Source organism: Rattus norvegicus, chromosome 3 (genome assembly GCF_021556685.1).
Source record: "Rattus norvegicus strain SHRSP/BbbUtx chromosome 3, alternate assembly SHRSP_T2T, whole genome shotgun sequence".
Lineage (NCBI taxonomy): Eukaryota > Metazoa > Chordata > Mammalia > Rodentia > Muridae > Rattus > Rattus norvegicus.
The window spans coordinates 98619218-98645410 of NC_141536.1; the positions used below are offsets into that span (position 1 = coordinate 98619218).

The 26193-nt window shown below is 40.8% G+C and overlaps 2 protein-coding genes across 8 annotated transcripts in view; one reads left to right on the plus strand and one right to left on the minus strand.

Annotated features, from left to right (window-relative positions):
• Positions 1 to 25349, plus strand: part of Slc12a6 (solute carrier family 12, member 6) — a 104951-nt gene extending 79602 nt beyond the window's left edge. For 3 of the 6 annotated variants that reach the window (XM_087654584.1, XM_087654585.1, XM_087654586.1), the window contains 16 exons: positions 164 to 322; positions 485 to 583; positions 835 to 892; positions 3618 to 3792; positions 4010 to 4128; positions 6070 to 6168; positions 8115 to 8234; positions 8900 to 9004; positions 9357 to 9525; positions 10914 to 11109; positions 11633 to 11802; positions 13095 to 13226; positions 14125 to 14232; positions 14358 to 14542; positions 15040 to 15173; positions 17327 to 20073. In XM_087654584.1, the coding sequence (XP_087510710.1) occupies positions 164 to 322; positions 485 to 583; positions 835 to 892; positions 3618 to 3792; positions 4010 to 4128; positions 6070 to 6168; positions 8115 to 8234; positions 8900 to 9004; positions 9357 to 9525; positions 10914 to 11109; positions 11633 to 11802; positions 13095 to 13226; positions 14125 to 14232; positions 14358 to 14542; positions 15040 to 15173; positions 17327 to 17418 (2120 nt within the window). In that variant the 3' untranslated portion in view covers positions 17419 to 20073. 6 annotated transcript variants of the gene reach the window in all.
• Positions 19521 to 24537, minus strand: Emc4 (ER membrane protein complex subunit 4). Of its 2 annotated transcripts, none has more exons than NM_001106495.1 (5): positions 24329 to 24537; positions 23912 to 24026; positions 21056 to 21209; positions 20707 to 20867; positions 19521 to 20304 (listed from the first exon to the last, which is right to left on the minus strand). In NM_001106495.1, exons 1-5 carry the CDS (start codon positions 24412 to 24414, stop codon positions 20269 to 20271), a joined length of 552 nt encoding a protein of 183 aa, NP_001099965.1. In that variant the 5' UTR covers positions 24415 to 24537; the 3' UTR covers positions 19521 to 20268. The 2 variants fall into 2 exon arrangements, with proteins under 2 accessions (NP_001099965.1, XP_087507026.1); XM_087650900.1 differs by having other exon boundaries at positions 19934 to 20304; positions 21056 to 21139; positions 23904 to 24026; positions 24329 to 24477.
• Positions 25350 to 26193: the final 844 nt, after the last annotated feature.

Here is a 26193-nt window from a genome sequence, read left to right on the forward strand (position 1 = left end):
GGCTCCTGGGTCAGTCTCCACTCCAGTAGTTATAACAACAAGCAGCAGCATTTCTGGTTGAATACTGTTTGGTAAGAAATCATATGGTTGTATTACTTCCATATTTACTTATATCTTTATATTCTCTTTCTTCTTATTCACCCTACCCCTCAACCCTTTGCAGAAAACCTTTGGAGTAATTATTTACCAAAAGGTGAGATAATTGAAAAGCCATCAGCCAAGTCATCTGACGTTTTGGGCAACTTAAACCATGAATATGTTCTTGCTGATATTACCACCTCCTTCACTCTTCTGGTGGGGATCTTCTTTCCTTCTGTCACAGGTAAGTGGGTTACTTGGTTTAGATGGCCATCAAGCACAATAGTGGGTTTTCTCAGGAGATAGAATTATATTCTCTGTTTTCTGTTTACCCCTATCTTCAGTATCATTGTGAATATCAGAATGCCCAGAAAACTAAGAAGTTAACTTGGTGTTTGCCCTCTAGGTATCATGGCTGGGTCAAACAGATCTGGAGATCTGAAAGATGCTCAAAAGTCTATCCCCATTGGGACCATCCTTGCCATCCTGACCACATCCTTCGTGTGTATCCTCTTTGTAGTTTTGGTTTGAGTCATGGTGATGGGATCATGCAATAGAACAAAGATGATCAGTACTTTTATCTAATCATAGTGTCACCTCTTACTACTGCTTAACTTGCCATATAGTTGGCCTGCTTCATAAGCCTCATTAAAGCGTTTTATAGAAGTAATGAATTCAGCAACTCATTTACTGATAGTATAGTTACTACATAAAGCCAAAAGACAACAATAATTTCCTTGACTCTCAGCATAACAGATTTAAGCAATGTTGTCCTTTTTGGTGCATGTATCGAAGGAGTTGTCCTCAGAGACAAGTAAGTGTAACAACCATATGTCTGTCTTCTATGACATTTTGTCACTAGTGTCAACACAGATACCAAGAAACTAGGACAAAATGTCAGTTATTGAGCTATAATGTGTGTGTGTGTGTGTGTGTGTGTGTGTGTGTGTGTGTGTGTGTACATATATAGAAACAGCAGACAGATATCTATATACATATACATCCCAAACTGAGCTTGTGTAGCACATACAACACCCTAGGTTTGATTTTAGCAGTACAAAAACAAAGTTTGAAAAAAGGATTAAAATATATAATTTAGCCTGTAATAAGATAAAATACTTTGTGATTTTCTTTTTGCAATGTTCCTCAAACTAACCTCAAATTTCTGGGATTAAATATTCCTCCTGCCTCAAGCTATTAATAACTAGTATATAATAAGGACCAGTGATATTTTGTAAGACGCAACTAAGTAGCTCCCCTCCAAAAAAAAAAAAACCCCATGAAGTTGTCAGAATACCGAATACTTCCCTGTACACCAAGAACTGCTAGCAGCTGTACAAATGTAGAACGAGTGAAAGGAACGATGTCACCTCTCCAGCGTCTGCTCCACAAGACAGGCATCTACTGACTAGCCCTGGGCATTCTGAATGGAAACTGGAAACTAAGTTTCTTCATGAAGGCTACTTGGTATTTATTACTTCTTTTCTCTCATATGTTTTGTGAGATATCTGTAGACAGACCTCTCCCTGAAAGCTGCTAATTCTTACATTTTCCATCTTGGTTAATACCCTCACTTCAGTCCCTCTCACTAAAGAATGTAAATATCTTTCTACCCTAGATGTTTCCCCTCATTTTCATCCAACATCCAAGTCAGTTTTCAGTCACTGTTCAGTGGTCCCATCAGTATTTATTGAGCTTCAGGTTTCTTTTTTCCTCTTTGTAATCACATGATAATCTGCCTTTGAGCTTTATCACCTTCGTACCTATTGCCACCGGGGTGCTCTTTCTCCTTACCTTGTCTCTGTTGTTTCCTTTGCTTCAGTTGGTTGTTCCTGCTGGGAAGACTAACTTTATCTTCCTGAAGAGTAAGCAAAGGGCCTTCTCTCCTATAGTTTTCCATCTTTGCCCCCAAAGTAGAATTACTCCTCCTCTTGTCTGACCACAATACTTACACTTACTGTGGTGTTACACTCACCACACTGTACTACTCGTTTCATATTATATTCCCCTGATTGAACTCTTTGAAGGCCAGAATAGATACCACAGAGAGAGAGAGAGAGAGAGAGAGAGAGAGAGAGAGACAGAGAGAGACAGAGAGAGACAGAGAGACAGAGAGAGAGAGAGAGACAGAGACAGAGACAGAGACAGACAGAGTGTGTGTGTGTGTGTGTGTGTGTGTGTGTAGGTATGTGCACACATATCTGCTCAGTGGCATGAGGACAATGTTGGGTGTCTGTTCTATCACTCTCTACCTTATTTCCTTGAGACTGGATCTCTCACTGAACCTAGAGGTAGACTGTCATCCAGAAAACTGCAGCAATCCTGTCTCTGCCCGACAGAATTCTGCAGTTAGAGACGCACACACATCTATACCCCACTTTTTATATGGATTCTGAGGATTTGAACTCAGGTTTTCATCATTGCACAACAAGTGCTGCTACCCTGAGACCTCTGTTATTAAGTTTTATATAAATCTCAAAATGTTTTAATATATTAATTTTTGCAGTTATTCTTAGGAATCTGCCCCAAGGAAAAATAGCTTATGTTTCATTGTATATACATTCATAATGATTTTAATTACAGTATTTCAAATAATAGAATATTTGTAAGAGGGGAGCTGCAGTTGTGATGTAAAGAGAATAAATTAATGAAAAAATCAATAGTAGAATGGATGATGTACAACTGTTACAAATAAATAGAAACATGCAAAGTATGCATAATGCTAACAAAGTATGCATAATGCTAACAAAGCATGCATAATGCTAACAAGTTGAGGCTGAAGAAATGGCTCAGTGCTTAAGAGTACTTAACTACTTTTTCAGAGGACCCAAGTTCAGTTCCTAGCACCTCCCTGGTAGCCCATGTCCAGTTTCAGGAGTTTTGACATCCTCTTCTAGCCTCCAGGCATCAGGTACACACTTGGTACACAAACATGCATGCACAATAAAGAAAAAGTGATGACTGTTCTTAAACGACTGTGGACCTCCTGCTTTGTGGGTTTTTGCACTTTTCCAGTTTCTACCCCAAAGCAGATAAATTGCCATTACAGAGAAATCTGTAAGTGAAGCTTCACTTGTTTTTTTAACTGTACTGTTTGTTTTCTTAATATATATTATTAATTTTCCCCTCCACAGTGGTGATAGAGATTAAACCCAGGGCCTCAGAAATATGCTAAGTCAACAATGTATTATATATCCCTAGTCCAGAAACTTATTTTTTGAGACAGGGTCTGGCTATATATCCTGAGCTGGCCTGGAACTTGCTGTATAGACTATACTGACCTTGAACTCAAAAGTGTAGCCTTCCTGTCCCCAAACTCATAATCCTCTTGCCCTAGCCCCCTGCAAGCTGAGGTGATGGGTATGTGCCATAATGCCTGCTGTTATGGAAACACTGTAACTTTACATTTTTAGTCTTCATGTTGACTCGGTTTGAGACTGTAAAACTTATTAAGCAAGAAAACATCACTGGGTGAATGTCTTCCTAACTTTTAATCTACAGTTGTTTTCAAATTAAATTTCCCACTGTTTCTTTCTCAGATTTGGGGATGCTGTAAAAGGGAATTTGGTTGTAGGCACCTTATCCTGGCCATCCCCATGGGTGATTGTTATTGGCTCCTTCTTTTCAACGTGTGGAGCTGGACTTCAGAGCCTCACAGGTGCACCTCGGCTGCTGCAGGCTATTGCCAAGGACAACATCATACCTTTCCTTAGGGTGAGTGATGGTTTGCTGTGCCCTCTGCTTTTTTCCTCGGGTCTTATGAAAAATGTTACCGTTTTCAGCTTAAGAATTGGGAGATCATAAATGTAGAAATATATAAAGCTTAATACAAGGTCCTCAAAATGCTTGCTATGAAGTTATTTTTCAGCTATTTGAAATGGGCACATTGTGTCGGTGCCCCCATGCCTGATGTTTTTCCTCATATATACAGGTTTTTGGACACAGTAAAGCTAATGGGGAACCTACCTGGGCCTTACTTCTAACTGCTGCCATAGCAGAGCTGGGAATTCTCATCGCCTCCCTGGATCTCGTGGCCCCAATTCTTTCCATGTAAGAGCTGCTTTATTCTCAATATAGTTGTTCACTGATCAATAACATGATTTCTATCAGTCATCTAAAAGTAGTAGTAATGACAGAGTTGACCAAACATAGGCCACACTTTACTTAAAAGAATATCCCTGAGATGGGGCTGGAGAGATGGCTCAGTGGTTAATAGTGTGCATGGCTCTTCCAGAGGACCTAAGTCCAGTTCTTAGCACCCACGTCAGGTAGCTCACAACCACGTGTAAGTCCAGTTCCTAGAGACCTGACATCTGACCTTGGGGAGCACTCATGTGAACACACACACATAATTAAAATAAATCTTTAAAAGAATATTCCTGAGAACTTCTATATAAGGCTAACTGTTTTATAAATGACTTGATTTTATGGAGGGAGGAGTCCTATATGCAAGTAACTTGTATAACTTCACAAGTCTCTCTCTCTCTCTCTCTCTCTCTCTCTCTCTCTCTCTCTCTCTCCTCTCTCTCTCTCTCTCTCTCTCTCTCTCTCTCTCTCTCTCTCTCTCTCTCTCTCTCCTCTCTCTCTCTCTCTCTCCATGCTTACATTTGAACCCAGGGTACTGTATGCACTAGGCCTGTTCTCTACTGAGCTACATCCTCTAGCCCCTGCCTTCACTCTATGAGTCATTAGCAATTGCTTTCACTGTTGGCTTCAATTCATTTACCTGCACATTACTAATGACTGACTGTCTACCTGACACTGGCGATATGAAGATATATAAGGTTCACGCCCTCAAGGAATTATGAGTCCCCCATAGAGTACAGTGAATGAAGAATGGTAAAGGTAACTACTGGGTGCCACAAAAGCATGGCACACAGAAAGAGAGGAAGTTTCTGTAGGAGGTGGCATGAATCTTGAAGATAACTAGTTATTTGCCAACCAGAGGAGGATGTGTCTTAATCTGCAGTTCCAGGGGATTCAGTGCCCTCTTCTGGCCTCTGAAGTCACTAAGCACAGTTTGCTGCACATACCCTTATGTGTAAGGGCAAAACATCCTTACATATAAAAGTAAAGAAATCTTCACTCGGCGTATGCACAAGGAAGCAGAGGCAGACAGATCTTGTGAGTTTGAGGCCAGCTTGGTCTATATACCTAGACAGTGAGTTCTAGGACAGCCAAAGTTGCATAAATGAAAACCTGTCTCAAAAAAAAAAAGTATAGGGGGATTTGGGGGAAGGACTAGAAAAGAATAGTATTGAACTAGAAGTTGGAAAAGAAAAAAAAAGAAGTGAAAGCCTGAACTAAGATGAGGGCACTGGAAAAAGAAAGTAAAGCAGTGTGGGGAGGTTGAAGTAGGCAGAGTTACAGTTCTTGATAGGTAAATGTAGGGGAGAATGAATAAGGAGGTAGAAATATGGATTAAGTCCTGAACATCTGGTAAAGAATAGTTGTGCCAGGCCCAAGAGATGGCTCAGTGGGTAAGAGCATTGTCTGCTCTTCCAGAGAGGTTCTGGATTCAATTCCCAGTATACATGGCTACTCACAATTTTCTGTAATTCCAGTCTAAAGGTATTCAACACCCTTTCCTGCCTCCACAGGCTCTCAGAACACACATGGTACAGAGACTTACATACAGGAAAACACACATACACATTTTTTTGTGTTTGAGACAGGGTTTCTCAGTGTAGCCCTGAGTGTCCTGTAACTCACTCTGTAGACCAGGCTGGCCTCAAACTCAGAGATGTACCTGCCTCTGCCTCCCCAAGTGCTGGGATTAAAGACGTGTGCCACCACCATCTAGCCAAAAAAATTTAAAAAAAAAATGGTTTCATCAGCCAAAAGAGAAAACATTGGAAGATAAACAGATTTGGGAGAAAAGGCTTTTAAAATTTCTGTAAGTGGTTGGTGCTGTATAAATAGGGTTTAGTAGTGCAGAGGCCTCCAGTTATCATTTTATAATAATTCTGCCTACTGTTTTTATTCCGCCAGGTTTTTTCTCATGTGTTACCTCTTTGTGAACTTGGCTTGTGCCTTGCAAACATTACTGCGAACCCCCCACTGGAGGCCTCGATTCCGCTACTATCACTGGTAAGCCTCCATGTTCCTCCTCACCTTTCTAGAAGTCTAAGATATTCTGGGCTCTCCATACATTTCTTAAATTGGCCAGCCATTCCATTACTATTTTGATAGTCACAATTGTTGCTGGAATTCCTGTCTTTCCTACTCTCTCATAACCATTATGTATCTCTTTAGAGTAACATAACAGCTGCAGAGACCTAAAGTGCTTATTTACAGGCTGCTTCAGCCTTACGGTCCGTGTACACCTTCCCTTTGCACATCTACCTTTCTCTTGTCTTAGCTGAGCACTGGATTGCATCTTTAGTTTCTCATCAGTCCTCATTCTCACTGTTATCAGAATCTCACTCAGTAACTAAGGGTGTGACTGTGAAGGTGGTAACCCAAGTCCTTATTAACTTTCCCTACTTCCTGGTTGTGTAATCTGACGAAAGCATATAGCCTCCTGAAACCATATTTTACTAGCTCATAACAGGGAGTAATGCCTGCACTTTAATACAGTGCTGGTACACAGTAAAGCTCTCCGTGGAAAGCTGTGGTACTGTGGTAAATGTTGCCAGTCCTGAAGGAGCCATCTATGTTTTTTATTTTTCTTCTTTTTTTTGGGGGGGGTAGATTGTTCTAGGTTTTGGCTGGTTTTTGGTGTTTTTATTTGTTTGTTCTGTTTTGTTTGAGACACGATATCTCTGGTTGCCCTAGTTGTCCTGTAACTCACTTTGTTCATCAGGCTGGCCTCAAACTCAGAGATCTACCTGCCTCTGCCCTCCCAGTGCTAGGATTTAAAGGCCTGCACCACCACTGCCCAGATGTCTTATCATTTTCCTATGACCATATGATCATGTGCATTTTTATGTTCCTGTGTGTGCCTGTTGCTGTATACTCTTGTTTTCTGACTTCCCTTCCTCCTCTGGCTTCATTTACCAAAAATGACCAATGATGGGACATTTATGTGGCAAAAATATATACACACAACTGGTTGTAACACCTCTCATCCTCCCTCTAGCTTTAACATTAGCTAAAAGTTTGTGGTGAACATTTTTAGTGTTATATTTTAGTCTCCAAAGTAACAATTCTTCTAATTACACTTCATAGAAACATTCATCATAGAGCTAGAAAGGCAATACTGCAAACAAAGGGGCTTCAGTAATACTTCATCTACGTAATTTATTTGCTCAAAACTGCCACTACCAGTTTCTCTTTAACTGCTATTAAAAGCTAACAACTTTTCATCACTGGATTCTACAGTTAAGGGGAATTAAATACTCATAAAAATGTTAGGAATACTTATAAGAAAAATATTTAATATCTCATTTCAGATTCCTGATGGTATTCAATCCCCACTTTTCCAAATAAGCACTAATTGTCCTTGAAGCAGATAGCCCTGTAGCACTCCTCTCCATAGTTCATGATTGCCCAGAAACAGGAAGGCATAGGGTTATTACCCCATATGGGTTGGTGGGAAGGCTCAGTGACAGATGGCCTGCCTACTGTACAAGGCATTGGGTCTGAGCCACAGCACCAGAAAGAAGGAAAGAAAAATCAGAGTCAGTGCTATAGCAAACATATGAGGATTTTTTTTCTAATAACAATTTTCATTATATTTAACACAAGTTCTATCTGTAATTCACTGGAAATTAATATGTACTAATGTTAACACTTATGTATTATACTATATCATGATATATTAGAACATGTTATATTAATATGTTACATGTTAATGTACTATATTGATATAATTTATAATATAATTTTAATATATTAATATAATTTGATGTATTAATATATTAATCATATATTTTATTATATAATCAGGCATTATATGTTATGTATACTATATATGATATATAACATATATATAAACAATCCCCATCATAGTCTAGGAAGCACCCCTCAAACTGGTATCTTTCCTTGCTGCTTAAGACACTTACTGATTTATATTTTTGATTTTCATCTTCCAGGGCCCTCTCTTTCATGGGAATGAGTATCTGTCTAGCTCTGATGTTCATTTCTTCTTGGTATTATGCCATTGTAGCTATGGTAATAGCTGGCATGATCTACAAGTACATTGAATACCAAGGGTGAGTTTGAATTTTACCTTCATCACTGCTGAAAGCGGCAGTCAAGAATGGCTTGTCTGACCATGCATGGTGTCACAGTGTGTAACAGGAGGCTGAAGCAGGAAGATTGCAAATACAAACCAACCTGGGCTACGTGCCAAGATTCCCCTCACCAAAAAGGGAAAAACATGCTGGGCTGGAGATAGGATGGCTGAGTGGTTAATAAAATTACCCAAATGTAAACAGCTTAGCTAAACTTTTCAAGCAGGGGATAGTCTGAAATACACTTAATCCTGAATAATCCTGAAATAACCAAAACCTCAAACAACCTCCAAAAATGGGGATAAACTATGTTCTGACTCAGATTACTTTGACTTTATTTTTCCATTATTTTCAAAATCACAATTACAAGTAATTTCCTAATCTGAATTGCTGTTCCACATGGTTGCTTTTGAGGAGATCCTCACGAGGTAAAGTGAGTGACCCTGGTAACCTGTATTGTGGAGCAGCTGTAGGAAGGTCAGTGTCACAGTGGGTTCCTCATGCTAGTAAGGGACAACAGTTAAACCACAGCCATGAGTTTCAGTCTTCTACCTTGTACATATTTTACTGTTACCTAGGTTTTATGTTTTCAAACTTCTACTCACTATAAACTGACTATCCCTCTTTTTTCTTCTCCTCCCAAGGGCTGAAAAAGAATGGGGCGATGGTATCCGTGGGCTGTCACTCAGTGCAGCCCGCTTCGCTTTGCTCCGCCTAGAGGAAGGCCCTCCTCACACTAAAAACTGGAGGTAAAGCAGCCACAAAGCAGAGATTAGTAGTGTTTGCCCATAGTTAACCACACAGCTGCACTGTCTTGATCACCAGATAAAGAAAGCATGTGGCTGGGGGAACTGCTGGCAAGTTTTGAACTATCCCCTAACCTTGTTGCCTTACTTAGTATTTATTGTTGTTGTTCTATTAATATTGGTCAGTTTCAGATAACACTGAGAACATTGGAAATAACCGAGAACCCTCACCTTACCATTGCACTGATTCCATCCTTCTGTCAGAGTCCAGTGCTTTGTAAGGACCTCCTGAGGGGAAGGATGAAGTTGCCATCTGTTCCCACACCCACATGCCTTCTCCCTCACCTCTTCACAGGCCTCAGCTGCTTGTACTGCTAAAGCTGGATGAAGACTTACACGTCAAGCACCCTCGCCTCCTCACCTTTGCCTCACAGCTCAAGGCAGGAAAGGGACTCACCATTGTGGGCTCTGTCATCGTGGGGAACTTCCTGGAGAACTATGGTGACGCTCTAGCAGCAGAGCAGGTGAGGAGCACTGACTCTGGGTCTGTGTTCCTCCAGCATTTGTGCTCTCCAGGCTGACCAGCATTTCTAAGTTACACCTTTTCCTGTGTGACCTAGGCCTCCAACTTAGTGCTGACTTTTGAACAATCATACTCCCTCAAACAGGAGCCAGAATAGATATCTATTCTTCCCACTTAAAGCATTACCTGTGCATATAATAAACACAGTTCCTAGTTAGACTCCAAGTGTGTTGACCCGAAAGTAAGAGAAATCATGTTGATATTTATTTGACTGTGGAGAAGATTCCTAAATCTTACACCAGCAGTGCCAAGGTGACCTTTCTTTTGACTACCGTTTGTATGGAATCAAGAGAACTTAGCTTGCTATTTCTGATTACCTATGCAGAGCAGGCTGTTCTGTATAAAGATGTTTGTTCTAACGTTGTCAATGATGGAACTAATCCTGTTGTTTGGGGAAACTGTCAGCTGTCACTAAATTATTAGTGGATTTTATTTCATAGTACAGACTGCTCTTACAGAGAAAACCTGACTTAGGTTCCAAGCACCCATATTGGGCAGCTCATAATCACCTATAACTCTAGCTCCAGGGAGTCCAACTCCTACACACACACACACACACACACAATTCATTTTTAAAATTAATCCATTTTTTTAAAAAATTAGAAATTTCAGAAACATTAACCCAGGTGACAAAAAATTAAATTTTTAAGAAGCATATGGTTACAAATGAAGAGCATCACCTTAGATAACCACAGACTTAATCTATGTCTTTGGGAAAAATCATAGCTATTTTGTACATCATAAGTTACCTTTCCAACAAAGGAGTAAGGTAAGAAGAAATGGGCATACGATGTTATTTCTAAGTTATCCTGACTAAATGCAACACTAATAACTTAAATGCAGGTGTCCTTACCATTCAAATGTCACAATAAATATAAGAAGAGAGAAGAAGGGGGGAAAAGGAAACCTTATCTGAGAAAATTCTAAAGTGAAACTTCAGGATCATCAGATTAGGTTTCCTGAAAGGATAAGTCAGGACATGCCTGGGGTGACAGGAATTTACACTAGTGAACTTACCGTGTCTGGTATCCGCTTTTTGGACATCCTAGTGCTCAGCGCTTTACCTGAAAGGGAAGCACGCAGCAGAGAGGAAAAAGGGAGAGGAGCTACATGAGGGCAGCCAGCCCAGCTACAGATCTAAATACAGATGACAGAAAAGTCAGAACAAAACAAAAATGACACTTCACTGAGCACACTTAACTCCTTGAAGTTCTCTGTAGAGATAGAGTCTTATGTAGAATTTGGGGAGAGATGGAAGGACAGAAAGTGAGACAAAATGACGAGTCAAAGGTCCAGGGTAAAGCAGTTGAAGTTTTGTATCTTTTTCAGACCATTAAGCACCTCATGGAGGCAGAAAAGGTAAAAGGGTTCTGCCAGCTGGTAGTGGCTGCCAAGCTGAAAGAGGGCATTTCACACCTCATCCAGTCCTGTGGCCTTGGAGGCATGAAGCACAACACAGTGGTGATGGGCTGGCCCAATGGCTGGCGTCAGAGTGAAGATGCTCGTGCTTGGAAGACTTTCATTGGTACAGTGTCCTGTATTAACCTGAGGGCCCATAAGGGGGACTAAATTAAATCTGTCACCCTAACCCTGTCCTAAAGTAGAGACCATGCATGAAACATACTGTTAAGACAGCCACCTAGAAACTACTAACATGATGGTAACCTGCTGTCCTCATCTGTACATTTATGTCCACAAAGTATTTATCTATGTCAAGTCTCAAACTGTCATTTTCAGTTGTCATTTTTCATTCTGATGACTCCACAGGAACTAGAAAGATTATTTCTCATCAGACTCTGACAAATTCATGCATTAAATATGTAGTATAAAGCATCTCTAGTTACTTAAACCATGGTTCCCCATTCAATTAGTAGCTCCCCAGACTTCAGTCAGTGACTTCTGCTTCTCAGTAAAGTATTATAATGTATATGTCAATAGGACACATTATTCAAAGAAATGTCAATAAGGGTTACCTTTCTTTCCTGAAAATGGTGGGAAGCAAAGCCCAGAGATTGTCTGCATATCCCAATTTGCTCTTCTCTCCACAGGCACAGTTCGAGTGACAACTGCTGCCCATCTAGCCCTGTTAGTGGCTAAAAATGTCTCCTTCTTTCCCAGCAATGTGGAACAATTTTCTGAGGGCAACATTGATGTGTGGTGGATTGTGCATGATGGGGGCATGCTCATGCTATTACCATTCCTACTGAAACAGCACAAGGTATTTTGGACTGCTCTTTCCCTCCTGCTGTAGTGGTGAGACTTAAAATCTGAACAGGCAGGGCTTATTCTTGGTGTCCCATGATCCCAGCTCCAGCCTTATGAGAAGTAGAGTGGGTTTAGGTTTTATTTTTTAATTGTATTTTGTTGTTATATTTTATACCAATGCATCTTAAGTGAATTCCTATAAGCTTACTAAAATTCCTGTATAACAGTGTTTGGAAAGAACAAAAACCAGAAAAACAAAATACAATAATGCATCAGTTTCAGGTACAGTTCTGGTGTCTGTAGACCAGGCTGCCTTTGAACTCACAGATCACAGAGATCCACCTGCCTTTGCTTCCTGAGTGCTGGGATTAAGGATGAGTGCCACCATTCCCAGCTCTCTATTCAGTTAGTATGGTATCATTGCCGTGCTGTTTGAATAAGCCTTCTCAGTGTACCCCGAGTGAGGATGTGTAGGCTTCCCCTCCGCATATGAAGCCAGCAGATGTTCTGCAGGGGGCAGCAGTTTGCTGTCCTCTCAGTCAATCCTGGCATATTATCTGTAAGTAGCATTTTATCCATTGTAGATTGATGGTCAGTCTTACACTGTCTTCCTGCATTTTAGGGATGCTGACTGCAAGCCCTGAGTATTCTACCCATGCTTCTGACTTAGGGGTTTACATTCCTCCCTTCCTAGATAGTTAATTTACTGGACATGCTTACTGAATCCAGAGGAAACAGTTTGTTACATTTACTGTTTATAATTTTTAAAACATTACAAAAGATACAGATAAGGAGATGTGCAGGGCATAGAGGCAAGGAGTTTGTGCACCCTTGCTGGCGTGTCCTGCTCTCTAGGAGCCCAGTTATCTCAAATTTCCCGGAAGTTCAGTCTAGTAGGGTTTTCAGTGAAGGCTTTCATACATAGGCCCAACTGAAAAATCACCCACCATTGGTGGTCAGCTCCACCTCGACCCCTCCGTCGTCCTTTTGCAAGTCACGTGCCAGAAGCCAGGGACGGAAACCAATCTCACAGTATTACATGAGCAAGTTTTTCCTCAGTAATGAAATTAAGAATTTAAAACCAGGAACAGGGAAATGTGCCAGTAATCCACCACCCAGAAGGCCGAGCCAGGATACAGTGTAAGCAGAACATATTTAATGTGTTGCTTAGTTAGCCTTATCAGGAAGAAAGGAACAAATACTTGATAGGACAGCAAGGTCATTCTAGACATTAATGTCTCCTTTTAAGAAAACACTTTTTCCCTTGTTGCATCTAATTTTCCCATGTACACTGGGCTGTGCCAGGTTTGGCGAAAATGCAGCATACGGATCTTCACAGTAGCCCAACTAGAAGACAACAGTATCCAGATGAAGAAGGACCTGGCCACCTTCCTGTACCATCTGCGCATCGAGGCCGAAGTGGAAGTGGTGGAGATGGTGAGGAGTGGAGTTTGAAACAGACAAGACTAACACTCCTTGAACCCTAGCTTTCCTCCTAGAATCTAGTTTGGGATATTACTCAGCCATAAATGTGTGCTTTAATCACCTAGGCCTAACGACCTAGGTGAAATAATGGACCTAAGTAAGTGGAACGTGTGAATGTTTGCAATTGTTTCTATTTGTGTTCTTTTTAGAACTTTACATTTTTATTACAGACTAAGTGTGTATGTGTATGGGTCAGAGGATGGATGATATACAGGAGTCAGTTTTTCCTTCTATCATGTGACTCTCTTGGACCTAAATTTGGGGCATTGTGGCAGCAAATGCCTTTACATATAGGGTCATCTTCCTACTCCTGGGATTGCTTTTTGTTTGCTTTATTTACTACACAGCTTCTACATAGGTCCCAAATTTTTAGCTACTTAGTTTATTAATATTTAATTCATGCTAAAAAAGTCACACTAGTTTTGTATGTTTCGTTTTAATCATTTAATATTGATTAGATCATAGAAAAAAAATCAAAGCCTCTGTATAAATCCCCCAAACCATGTGTCCTTATAACTGAAGACTGAACAAAGTAGGAGGGAAAGGTTGCTGTGGTGGCAGTTCTGAATTAGGTCATGTGTAAAAATAAATATGGGGGAGGAGGACTAGAGAGATGGCTCAGTGGGAAGAGCATTAGCTACTCTTTGAGAGAACCCAGGTTCAATTCCCAGCACCCACATGACAGCTCACAATTGTTTGTAACTCGAGTTTGAGGGGATCTGACATCCTCACACAGACATACATACAGGCAAAACACCAATGCACACAAAATAAAAATAAATTTTTAGAAAATAAAAACAAAATGTGTGGTTAACTTTTCTTTGTGCCTACTTTGTGTGCTGTGTGGCAGCATGACAGTGACATATCTGCCTATACTTATGAGCGCACCCTGATGATGGAGCAGAGGTCCCAGATGCTTCGGCACATGCGGCTGTCCAAAACAGAACGAGATAGAGAGGTAAGGCCTTGCTGAATTGGCCTTATTTGTGAGGCCTTCTCAGTTACTCCAGTACAACCTGCTGTCTTCAAAGCATTTAAGCATGAGAAAAAGAATAGCGAAAATAACTGTTTGCCCTCCTCCAGGCACAACTGGTGAAAGATCGAAACTCAATGCTTCGCTTAACTAGCATTGGCTCTGACGAGGATGAAGAAACAGAAACTTACCAAGAGAAGGTGCACATGACTTGGACCAAGGATAAATACATGGCATCCCGGGGGCAAAAGGTCAAATCAATGGAAGGATTCCAAGACCTACTTAATATGCGTCCGTAAGTGTTTCCACTCACGCTTGACTACCTGAACACTGTCACAAAGCATGGGTGTTTTCATCTTACCTAAATCAGCTATTGTTGTTTGCTTCTGAAGATTAGTTCCCAATTTTAAACACTGGATATAAGCTAACCATCTTTTTCTCCTCACATAGTTCATTTCTATATTATTTGTCTATTATTATAAAATAGGCAAACAGAATGAGAAAACTAGGCCAGTGAGATAATAGCTTGTTAGGTAAAGGTGCTTGTTGGCAAGCCTCAGTACCTAAATTTGATCATCAGGACTTGCCTCTTATAAACTGGTGGAAGGGGAACCTACTCCCAAAAAGCTGCCTTCCTATACACACACCTTTAAAGAATAAGAAAACTAGAGGTGTTAATATAACAAATTATCACATTAGCCACAGTAAAGTGAAAAGGCTCTGGGCCTCAAAATAGAGAGTATTTAAAACTAGTTTCTTTTTGCCTTAACTGTATGATTTCTTCACACGCAGGGACCAGTCCAACGTGAGACGGATGCATACAGCAGTGAAGCTCAATGAAGTTATAGTTAACAAGTCCCACGAAGCAAAGCTGGTTTTGTTGAATATGCCAGGACCACCCCGAAACCCTGAAGGTGATGAGAACTGTATCCTTTCCAAGAGGGAAGCTGCCAATTGGGAAAAAATCCTTCTCAAGACAACTAGGTAGTAGTTAATTAAAGTCAGTCCGTTCCTCATTTCCTTCTCTAAGGAGGAGCTTAATGTTAAGGTCATAGGTAGGGATGCTTCCAAAGTTGTGAGATTAATCGATCAGGAAGCTGGGGCATCAGGTTATTATGTTCTCTCTGAAACCCAAGTATACCAAGTTGATAAATTTGCAATATGACTTGTAATTTTCAGTGATAAACCTAGAGACAGAATCTCCACACCCATTCTCCTTTTTAAGATCCTCACTCTGCAAAGCCGCTTTCTTTAGATGGAGTTAGGTAAGAAGCACTTGCGACTTGTTAATGGAGGGAGGAAAAGACAGGTTCTTTCTTCATCCCATAGCCTGTATGTGGAGGTCAGAGGGAAACCTTCGAGTCGGTCAAACTCAAGTATCTTTACCTGCCCCACCCTATCCCCCCAAGCCTTTTTTTTTTCCTCATGTGTTGCTTGCATGTGTGATGTGTGAGTAGTGCCCATGGAGGTCTGAAGAGTTTGTTTGATTTTTCTAGAACTAAGTTACGGATGGCGATGAGCCACCATATGCATGCTGGGCACTCATACCTGGGTCCTCTGCAAGAGCATCAAGTGCTCTTAACTATTGAGACATCTCTCTAGGCACTTAAAACTTTTTATTTATACCAGGCATGGTGACTCATACCCTTAATCCCAGCATTAGGGAGGCAGAGGCAGGCAGATCACTGACTTCAGGGCCAGTTTAGTCTACACAATGAGTTTTGGGCTGGCTAGTGTTACACAATAAGCTGTCTCAAAAGTGTGTGTGTGTGTGTGTGTGTGTGTGTGTGTGTGTGTGTGTACATACACACTCTCTCAGTACTCCAGGGAACTGAATTCAAGCTGTACAAATGCTTTCAGCAGTGGAGCCGTCTCACTGTTGACTCAGTTTTAGATCACATTTAGAAAATAGCAAATGGGCCCTAGCACGCTTCAGTGCTGAGCCGAGCGGTGCCTCTTTAGAGTTTTCTAAAGTTTTCTGCCTGAAATCAGTGAGTGATGATTTCAGTGTGAATGTCTGACCATCGCTCTCACTGTCCTGGCAGGGCTCCGGCTCCTGGCAAATGTCTGACTGAAGGAAACCTTAGTTAGACTCACACCCAGCTGTTTGGAAAGGTAATGGAGTTGATAGCACACCCTCAGGGAAAGACTCCCGTTTGCTCACTCTCAATTCCCAGCCTTGCCCTGCCAGCTCCGGGATTTCTAAATAAGGGTGAATCTGGACCATATGTACAGGGTTTGGCGTTTCTGATTCATGTTTAATGTTTAGTTAAATAAAGCTCGTGAAGGGCTGGAGAGATGGCTCCGAGGTTAAGAGCACTCACCGCTCTGCTCTTCCAGAGGTCCTGAGTTCCATTCCACAGAAACCACATGGTGGTTCACAACCCTCTGTAATGGGATGCTCTCTTCTGAAGTGTCTGAAGAGGACTACAGTGTACTAATATATAAATAAAATAAATAAATCTTTTAAAAAAAAAGCAAAACAGAATGAAGCTTGTGAAAAAAAAAAGAAAAAGAAAATAGCAAATGCAGGCTGGGGCTGTCGCTCAGTGCTAGAATGTTTGCCTAACGTGAGACGCTTGGTTCAGATCCAAGTACTTGGAGAAAGGGAACAAAGAAGAATGTTTTGTATTAAATATACAAAGAGTCTAGATTCCAGGATTATTTCATAAGTTTAAAACTGAATCCAATTTCAGGCTTGGTGGTGCAAGCTTATAATCTCAGGAAAATTCACAAATGCCTATCTGGGTGTCATAGCTAGTCAAATCAACCTGGGCAATTTAGTGAGATCCTGTCTTAGAATTTTAAAAAATTAGAGTGGGTGAAGCAGTTGCACATAGTAAGGTGTTTGCCTAGCAAGCACAAGGCCCTAGATTTAATGCATAGTAGCATTGCAGAATGAATGAGTGAGTGGATACATAGATGGATGTTGAGTCAAGTTCAGTCTTTTCCTATTTGGAGTATGTAATTTAAAAAAGCATGCTGAGTTTGCAGGTCTATAATCAAATAAACTTAGATTACTGATGCCAGGACATAAAGTGCACTATTGATCTTCCTATTTCCTTGACAACTTCTGAAGACATGGAATTTCTAGAAGTGCTCACTGAGGGATTAGAGCGAGTCCTCCTCGTCCGGGGTGGTGGCAGTGAAGTCATCACCATATACTCATAGTCATCTGTGGGAGACTCTGCGTGATCCGACCTTTCCCAAGACTCATGGTCCCATGGAGATGACAGCTCTTTCCTACCACTCCCACTTTGTTCTTGCAGAGCTGAGCCCCAACTATGCTCTTGGCTGCAACATGATCTGCCATCCCAGCAGAAGCAAATATTCCCTCAACAGAGAATGGTCAAGTCCTAAAAGCTATTTCTATGGCAGGAGAAGGCAAGTCAAAATTAGCAAGCTAAGCCAAAGGGAACCTTTTGGCACACAGAAGGTAATGAGTTAGAAAAACATATGCTAGAAACTTAACTAACAACAGAAAACAAGTTCATATCTAACATTCAGGACGAGTCTCAGAAGACACAGGTCAGTGAGCACCAGAAAGTTAACAGGCATTTAAGTCTCACCTTAGTAAAAAGTGAGTTACCATTACAGAGATAGCCTGCAGCAAGCCAGGATAGAGACAAAGGATACTGATACACAAAACCTGAAACAAAGCTGCAGCCTCTACTTCCTCCTCAAAACGTAGATCCCCCCCCCCCCCCCCGTGTTTGATTGTCTGTACTGCACCACTGTATACTTTAGCTGTCTTTGTTTTAAACCCATTCTGTGGTTATAATGCAGACACGAGTCTTACTTTAGAAATGGTTTTTTGAAAGGTAAAAATGTTTTTTCAGGTTTTCTGAGCTAAGGGGATTCCAAAGAGTGCCTGTAAAATGTATAGAAACACAGTGGTTAGCTATGCAACACAAAGCACACAAGCTATTATCCAAGAAGTATGGGTGGTTATGTAGTTAACCAGAAGGGTCTCTTCTACTCTTAGCAGGCATTGGTCTAACAAACAAAACCTGTAGGGAAGAGACACTCAACTGTGACACCACCTCCACGGCCCCAGGATTCAGCGGGGTCCAGCAGTGGAACTGGGGGTGTGAAAGCCATACCCTTTCCACTGTGCCAAAATCATCTGCCCACATGGGCAGATAGGTTTGCATCAGCCTGACGCAAGCACCTTTTCTTTCACAAGAAATCAATCTGTGGCCTCTTCACCAAAGCCATAGTACAGATTTGAGGCACTTGACCTCCATGCCCAGAGCTGAGCTTTTCCCATTTCAATATTATTCACTCTTGACTCCAGAAACTTGGCTCTGAAACAAGTGGTTTGCTGAGCCAGTGATCTGCTGTCTTGGTTTTGTTTTCCAAAAGTTCTAAGTGTGCCAAGGAAATACTTTTGTAAGCTCGGATTCTTTTTTTTTTTTTTTCTTTCCTAATTTACTGATCACAAACACTTGGCTTACCAGCATAGGCAGCCTTTGTGGCTGAGCAGTATTTTCAAGTATGTGAAACCCCCATATCCTTTACATGATAGTTACTTAAAAGACTGTCTTCTTGCTTACTTACATTCATGGCTGCTTTTAAATTTCCTTTCATTGATGGTAAATTGTGCCACTCTCCAGACCCTGTAGGACAAGGAACCCAGAATTCAGCCCAAGACAGAAGAAAACCCTCAAATATGGCTTGGGGAGCTGAATCATATGGTTGGTTCATCCTCCTCCCAGGCCCCCTCGAGGTAGCACAGGATTTAGAATGTTTTCCTTTGCCTCCTGCAGAGGGTAGAAACTGTACACAGTTCTCTTTCCAACACTCCATTGCATACTTGAGTGTAATCGCCTAGGCTCCAAGGCATTAATTGCCCATTCTATAAAAGCCAGCCTGCCCAGGAACTGCCTAACACATCTACCCTGACCAAAGTGATACTTTTTCCATATCAAACAAACATGGGAAGAGAATAATAAGGTTACTTTTAGAAAGGCTGTTTGTGGTTAGAGCTCTGTAAGAATCTTTTAAAGGGTAAGAGAATAGTGGCTATTAATATAGCTATTACTTCAGTCCCCAAGACAAAATCACTGTTACATGGAAAAATGGTTATTAGGCCAGATTTATACTCATCTCTGTCTAGAACATTTCATGTCTATGTGTTGCTTATGTTGTCTGTCTGCAAAGTGTCTTATCTTTTAATCACTGCAAATAAAGCAATACTGAAAACTTGAGAGAGAAAATGCACCTTAGGGGAAGGGGCCAAATGTTTCTAGAGGGACGAGGAAGACCTTCTCCTGCCTTCTTTAAAGACCCAGCTTTTATGAGTTTAGCAGGGCAGGCTGTAACATTCATTCTCTCCCAACTGGCCCTCAGCCTTTCATAGCTACCTTAAAAGCTGGAGTTTGAATTGCAGGGCCTGCTTGACAGGTGCCAGCTTCTTCATGGCAGAGAAAAAGTCGCTGCTTTTCACCTTTTGTTTCCTCCTTTTCTTGTGGCCCCAGGCTCCCACCAATCCTCACTCCTTACTGTGGATATTAAGTTACACTGTAAGCTTATTTACATGCTCTTTTCCCCTGGTTTTTCTTGTCATCATGTATAATTTGAATTCAGCGGTACCTTCTCACATCTTCCAAAAAAAGTCTGCTTATGTGATATAGAAGTGAAATATTAAAATAGATTTAAGGGGAACTTGTGAAACATTAAAGCATTGTTCTCAACCATTTAATTTATTGAAAGGAGATGCTGCTACTCAGCGGCTGCTAGTCTTTTGTTTACATAGAGTCTGGTTTTGTTTGTTTTGCTCTGTGCTGGGAACATAAATAAAGTTTTCTACATTATTTTCAGTCATAAGTTGTGCTATAGTTTCTTTTCTGCTGTAACATGCTGCATACTGTCCTTGTAAAATCTCTCTTTTCACCATGGGAAAAAATGCAAGCTTTTTGGCTCCTCTCAACATGCATGATTATTTAAGTGAAGATGTTCAGGAGTCAACAGCTTAAAATGCAGATGAGGTCCATAAGCATGGTGCTTTCTTTCTCAGGTTCACAGAAGTAGTCCTCCTCCACTGAATTCCATTCTCTAAAACAAGACAGGAAAGAGGTGAGTGGCAGACAAATTCTCAGTCAGTCAGTTGCTCAATCACAAATGCTGCCACACATGACCTTGTAACTTGCAACCCTTTGTTACTTAAGAAATGAAAACTGGGGTCAGTGAGAGGGCTCAGAGTAAGGGCACTTGCTGCCAAGCTTTCTGATTTTCAGTCAGAAGTTCTGCTATAGTTTCTTTTCTGCCAGCTAACTTGCAGGAACAACTTCTCTGACCTCCAAAACACACACACACAAAGGGGGTGGGGGAGGCAATAAAAAATGTAAAGACTTTAAAAATAAGCCCTTGATATCCACTCTAATTTTCTACCATCATATGAACTAACTAGCTATTCACTGTATATTCTATTTGCCTGAAATTTAACTTTAATCATACCTCAGGGGGTTCAATAAAGGCCAGCCAATCTGATGCATGTGTAGGCAACAGACCCATGGACTGGCACTTGTAAACAGCCAATGCCAAACCCATCAGGTTCCCAATGAGATAGACCAAACCTTGAAGAAACTTCTGACTTGAACTCTCCAGCATCTTGAAAGCTGTTAGGATTAACAGACATTGTCAACACCGTTTTTTTTCCCAATATGAAACACTGAATTTATACATACAGACTCAAAATAAGATTATAAATGGTACCACTACTACCACCCCACCAAAATACCCTCTAGCCAAAAATATGCCAAAGAATTTGTACCCAGGGAAGGATTATTATTTTATGGATACTTACTGGCTGAAATGGCCATAAGTGCTTGGATGGGTCGCCAGGCCATCATACACACCATCATGGTAGGGAAGATGGAGATGGTATTGCCTGCCATGTACATGATGAAGAGATTCATGGGAATCTGTTTGAGGGGACCCAGGGCGATGTCCCAGCAGCGCTAAAAGAAACACAGTTTAAACCTCTGACCACCACCCTTCAGTCTCACATTTATTGTCTGACTGATGCTTAAATCCAGTGAACAGATGCTTCAGATCTCTACTAGACTGAACTGACTTTCCACCTCCACCCCCTCCTCATGCTGCTACAACTTCCTCTACTATTGTGCTTTCCCTACACAAACTTTCTGGGGATCTTTTGTTTTTCAAAACGGTTCCTCTGTGTAGCCCTGGCTGTCCTAGAACTCCCTCTGTAAACCAAGTTGGGCTCAAACTCGGAAATCTGCCTGCTTCTACCTCCTAAGTGCCGAGATTAAAGGTGTGTGCCACCACTGCCCAGCAAGTTTTGAGAAATTTATAATCTTTTTGTTACTTGAGACAAGATCTTGGTATGTCCAGGTTGAACTCCAACTTGAGATCTTTTTTATAACATCCTCCAAAGCTAATAGGATTGTAGATAGGCACCACCATACCATTCCTAGCTAGAAATCCATGATCTTAAGAATGTGTGAGAACACTCAGCGTCTATTTCATGAAAGTCAGACAAAGAACAAACTAAAGGATTTTGAAAAAAAAAAATAAGCGATTACAAAGATAAGGTTGTCTTTTTGCAGGACTGTAAATTCAATTCTGGTAAACCTGACAAGTTAGACATGAAAACTCTTCCATGTCCAGAGGAAAGGAGGCAGCTTTATAGATCCTGCAGACATCACACTCGCCATATTCTAAACTCTTTGACTATTTGAAAATTTAGGAAATGGATACATTCCTAGAAACATGACTTAAATTGCGTAAGAAAAAGGAAAAAGAATCCCATGGCAGTTAGCAAGGCTGACTCTATCTATTATTAAGCCCAAATCATCACTTCCCTTGGCAAATTCTAATCATTTAAAGCTAAAAATACAAGTCTCACACAAACTCCTTTGGAAGGAAACAAAACTAAAAATTCAAATTCCAGAAATACTCAAGCCTTAAAAGACTGTCATGAGGGGCTGGGGATTTAGCTCAGTGGTAGAGCGCTTACCTAGGAAGCGCAAGGCCCTGGGTTCGGTCCCCAGCTCCGAAAAAAAGAACCAAAAAAAAAAAAAAGACTGTCATGAGAAATGTGTGTTTGCGTGTATATTTATATATACAAAATGAATGTTACCTATGAATCTAATGTAAACTCCTAGCAAAGGCCCTGGAGAGAGGACTCTGTGTTTAACAGTATTTGTTGCTTATTCAAGGGACCAATGCTTGGTTCCCAGCACCTACATGGTGGCTCACAATGATCCACAGCTCTAGTGCTGGGGGATCCAATACCTCCTTCTAACCTCTGAAAGCTCTAGGCATACACAATACACATATGTACAGACAAAACACTGATGTGTATAAAATAAATCTAACACACAGCAATGTATAAAATAAATCTAAAAGAAAAACTTAATCCTAACAAAGTATAAATCTATGTAAAAATAGCCATGTATATAAATTATGCATTCCATGGAATAAAAATTGTTTATTCAGCAATATTAAGGCTGGGAGGGAAGTATAAAAAGGAAGGAAAATATCAAGGACCCCTCTAAACCCTTGGGACACACTTCTGCTGTAAAATTCCTGCTAATCTAGTCTACAAGAGTACTAAGATGGTAACTAGCATAAGCCATGTGATATGTCCATAACATACAAATGAAACAGCAGCACAGGAAAAGTCTTGACTATAATATTAGAGAGACCCCAAAGAAGAACTAAGCCAGTTAGGAAGGAATCCAGAGGAAAAGCATTCTACGAATAGAGAACACACACAAAAGGCAGGCAAGGGGAATTTATCTGGTATCCTTACATAGCAACAAGGAAATCATTATGACTAGAGTAAACAAATGTAAAAATGGTAGACAGGCCACAGATGCTACAGGGAACAGACTCCCTGGTACATGCAGAGTTATGTCTAATACTAAAAAGACTTGGTGTTAATGCTGAATGAGCATGGAATTTTAGACTGATTTTGAGTAGGGATGACCTGGCATCTTTTAAAGGGATCATTTTTGATGGCTGTGCTTGGAGACTACAGGGAGGACAAGGTAGAACATAACAAGACACATTAGAACTCTATACAGGAAGGGATACTGAGAAATTGAGAAGGGGGACACTTGAATATAGGTCTCTTTCAAAGCGAGCAGTTTCATCACAGGTATACACTGCTAAAGCTCATCAAAGTGTACCTCTTTAGACCGCCTGAAAAACATCTGGTAATGCTGGAAACATCTTTAGTTCACACGATAATGGAATAACATAATGGTACCTAATGTGTAGAGATCAGGAGTACTAAAACATCTTACAGTAAGTACCCAACATAATTCTCCCCAGCAAAAGAAGTACTTGCCCCCAAATAGAAAACAGTACTGAGGTTGAGAAACCATGCTTTATTTTAAATAGAGGGATGGAGGGACAGTTGATCGATTATTAGTCTACTGCTGGTGATGTAACAGTTGAAGGCAGTAAGAAATGATAGCAGGATTGGGATGTTTTGAAGGTAAAAGTAACACAATATCCCGACACACTGAAATTATGTCAGGGAACATATATGTAAGATACTGTAATATAAATCTTAAGCATTGTGGCTCTCAAACACTCAGGTAGTGACCAGCTGCTTTACCTCTACTCCAGAGAGTAAGGTGAGACAGGACTGGTCCAAATGCTACAGTTACATCTAATACCTCTGTACCTTCTCCACCAGGATCCGGTCGGTCTCTTGCACGCTGGTATCAGGCACTTGCTTGTCCAAGTAACCGACTGGATAGAGTGAGTCTCCCTGTCCACTGCCCCGGTCACTTCGGCCCCTAAAGAACCAAACCAAATCAAGAGACTAAAACTACGACTTCCCAAGCACGGGTTTTCAGCCCTATCGACCACAGAAAGAACTTCAGATGTAAATTAGATCCTCTCGTGCATTCTTCAGTTTTCAGCTCATTGGTAAAAACTAAAAGATCCTTGGGGAAAAATAACTTCCACAGCACAAGAGTTCCTCGGGTAACATGTGTGTGCCACCCACTCGTGTCGGAGACTTATACCTGAGGCCCTAGTTCCCTGGATCTCGGGTCGTTCTAGGGTAAGGGTAAGACATCGAGCTTAAGAAACTCACCTGCTCCCTCCTCCCGGTCCACTCAGCTCAATGGCCCATTTGAACCGCCGGCCTCGGTTGGCCACCAGGCCCCCCTGGGTCGTCATGACAGCAGCCGCTGGTTAAAAGTGCGGTCACCCTCCTGCCGCTGAGTTCGGCTCCTAAGAACTAGCGGAGATCGCAAGCGGTCCGACTTCCTTGCTTTCGCCGCAGTGCACTTCCGGCGCATAATGTTAACGTCACGCGTTCCTCGGAAACTTTCTGTCAGAAGGAAGAGTATCTGGATTTAGAAAATCCTCAAAACGACCCAGAAGACTAGCTTTCTGGAACCTCTCTGCGAATACACCTCTCATTTGTGCTCTTGTCTCTTAGGTATGCATCACGGAGCTGGAAAAGTCCGAAATGACAAGAATGGAAGCCAAGAAGAGCACGAAATTGAAATCCTGTTTTAATTCTGGGGTCATCCGGAATTGGGTGACCTTGAGCGAGTTATTCAGCCTCTGAGTACTATGTGTCGACGTGTTGCACAGCTATATATTTGTTTTGTTGTTGTTCTTGTTTAAATGTTTTTTTTTTTCATTTTGTTCGCAAACTAACCCAACGAGGTAGGCGCCAGGAATGGAAAGACAAGTGGGTTCAGGATTTAACTGGTCTGTTAAGGACTTTCACTACTTACCGTGCCACCTCAACTAGGTTAAATTCATTGCTCCACCTGCCTCATGCAAAAAGATCGATAGTCGCCTAATTTTGTTGTGAGATTAAATAGGACCTGGAACCTAGACCTAATTCTTTTTATCATTCGTCATTCATTATCATTCCTGGAAAATGAAACTTCTATCCAATGACTTGTCTATATTGTAATTTAGCCTATTATTGGGAAATTGTTTCCACCGTCTCACCCCTTTTGTAATTCAGTGTTAGTATGAAAATCATTTAAGGCACCTATTGAATTAGGAGTGGAATTGCTACACCAAAGAGTATGTACATTTTTAAAGAATTATTATTTTAAATGCCTACTTTTTAAATTATCAGTTCAAAAACAGTAGTTTTCTTTATTTCTTTTATTTACCTTTATTAATATTATTCCCAAGTTGTTTATTATGGCTGGAGTTTAGAGGAAAGGGCTATGGTGAAAGAGTGGTTGAGGATCTGGCTGAAAATGCCTCCTTGGGCAACTGAGAGTTTTGACTCTTAGAGATAACGGTGATCTAAACACATTGAAGATGGCCACCTCCACATCGTTTTCCAGTTTGCAGTTCTGTGTGCAGAGAAGAGAAAGTTATGAGTTACATCCAGAGTAGCGGAGTGGTGGAGAGCATGAGATTTTACCATGCCATTCAGAACAGTGCAACTTAAAACATTAATATAGAATTTTCCATTTAAAGTTTGTGAAACACAGTTGAAACTAGGATCACTACATGCAAATAACCTAAGCCATGGAAAGCAAAACTGTTGGTTTAAAAAGTTGTAATTAAATATGCCACAGTAGAAATAGGTTACAATTATACATATGTTAAACAAAAAATAAATGTTAATATTGTATTAAGTAATAGTTTTTAGGTAATGTCTAATTCTTAGGGTACTCATGTGCTAATAAATTTTGAACGAACATGTTTTAAAAACATTAGAATCACATAATTCTACTTAAAGTATTTTCTCCTTATATGATAGCTTAAACTATAAATCACAGTTACTTTGTCCTCAGGGAGTAAGCCAGGAAATTTATTCCTTTACCCCAAGAATCTTCACTGTGTAACTTGCTAAATTGTGTCTTAGGAAAGATTAGGGAGGGTTCCAAGATCAAACTTGGGAAATAACCGTGTATTATATTATGCTCACACTAAGACGTTTTCAGTACTGTTAATATAATGCACTAAAGCATTTAA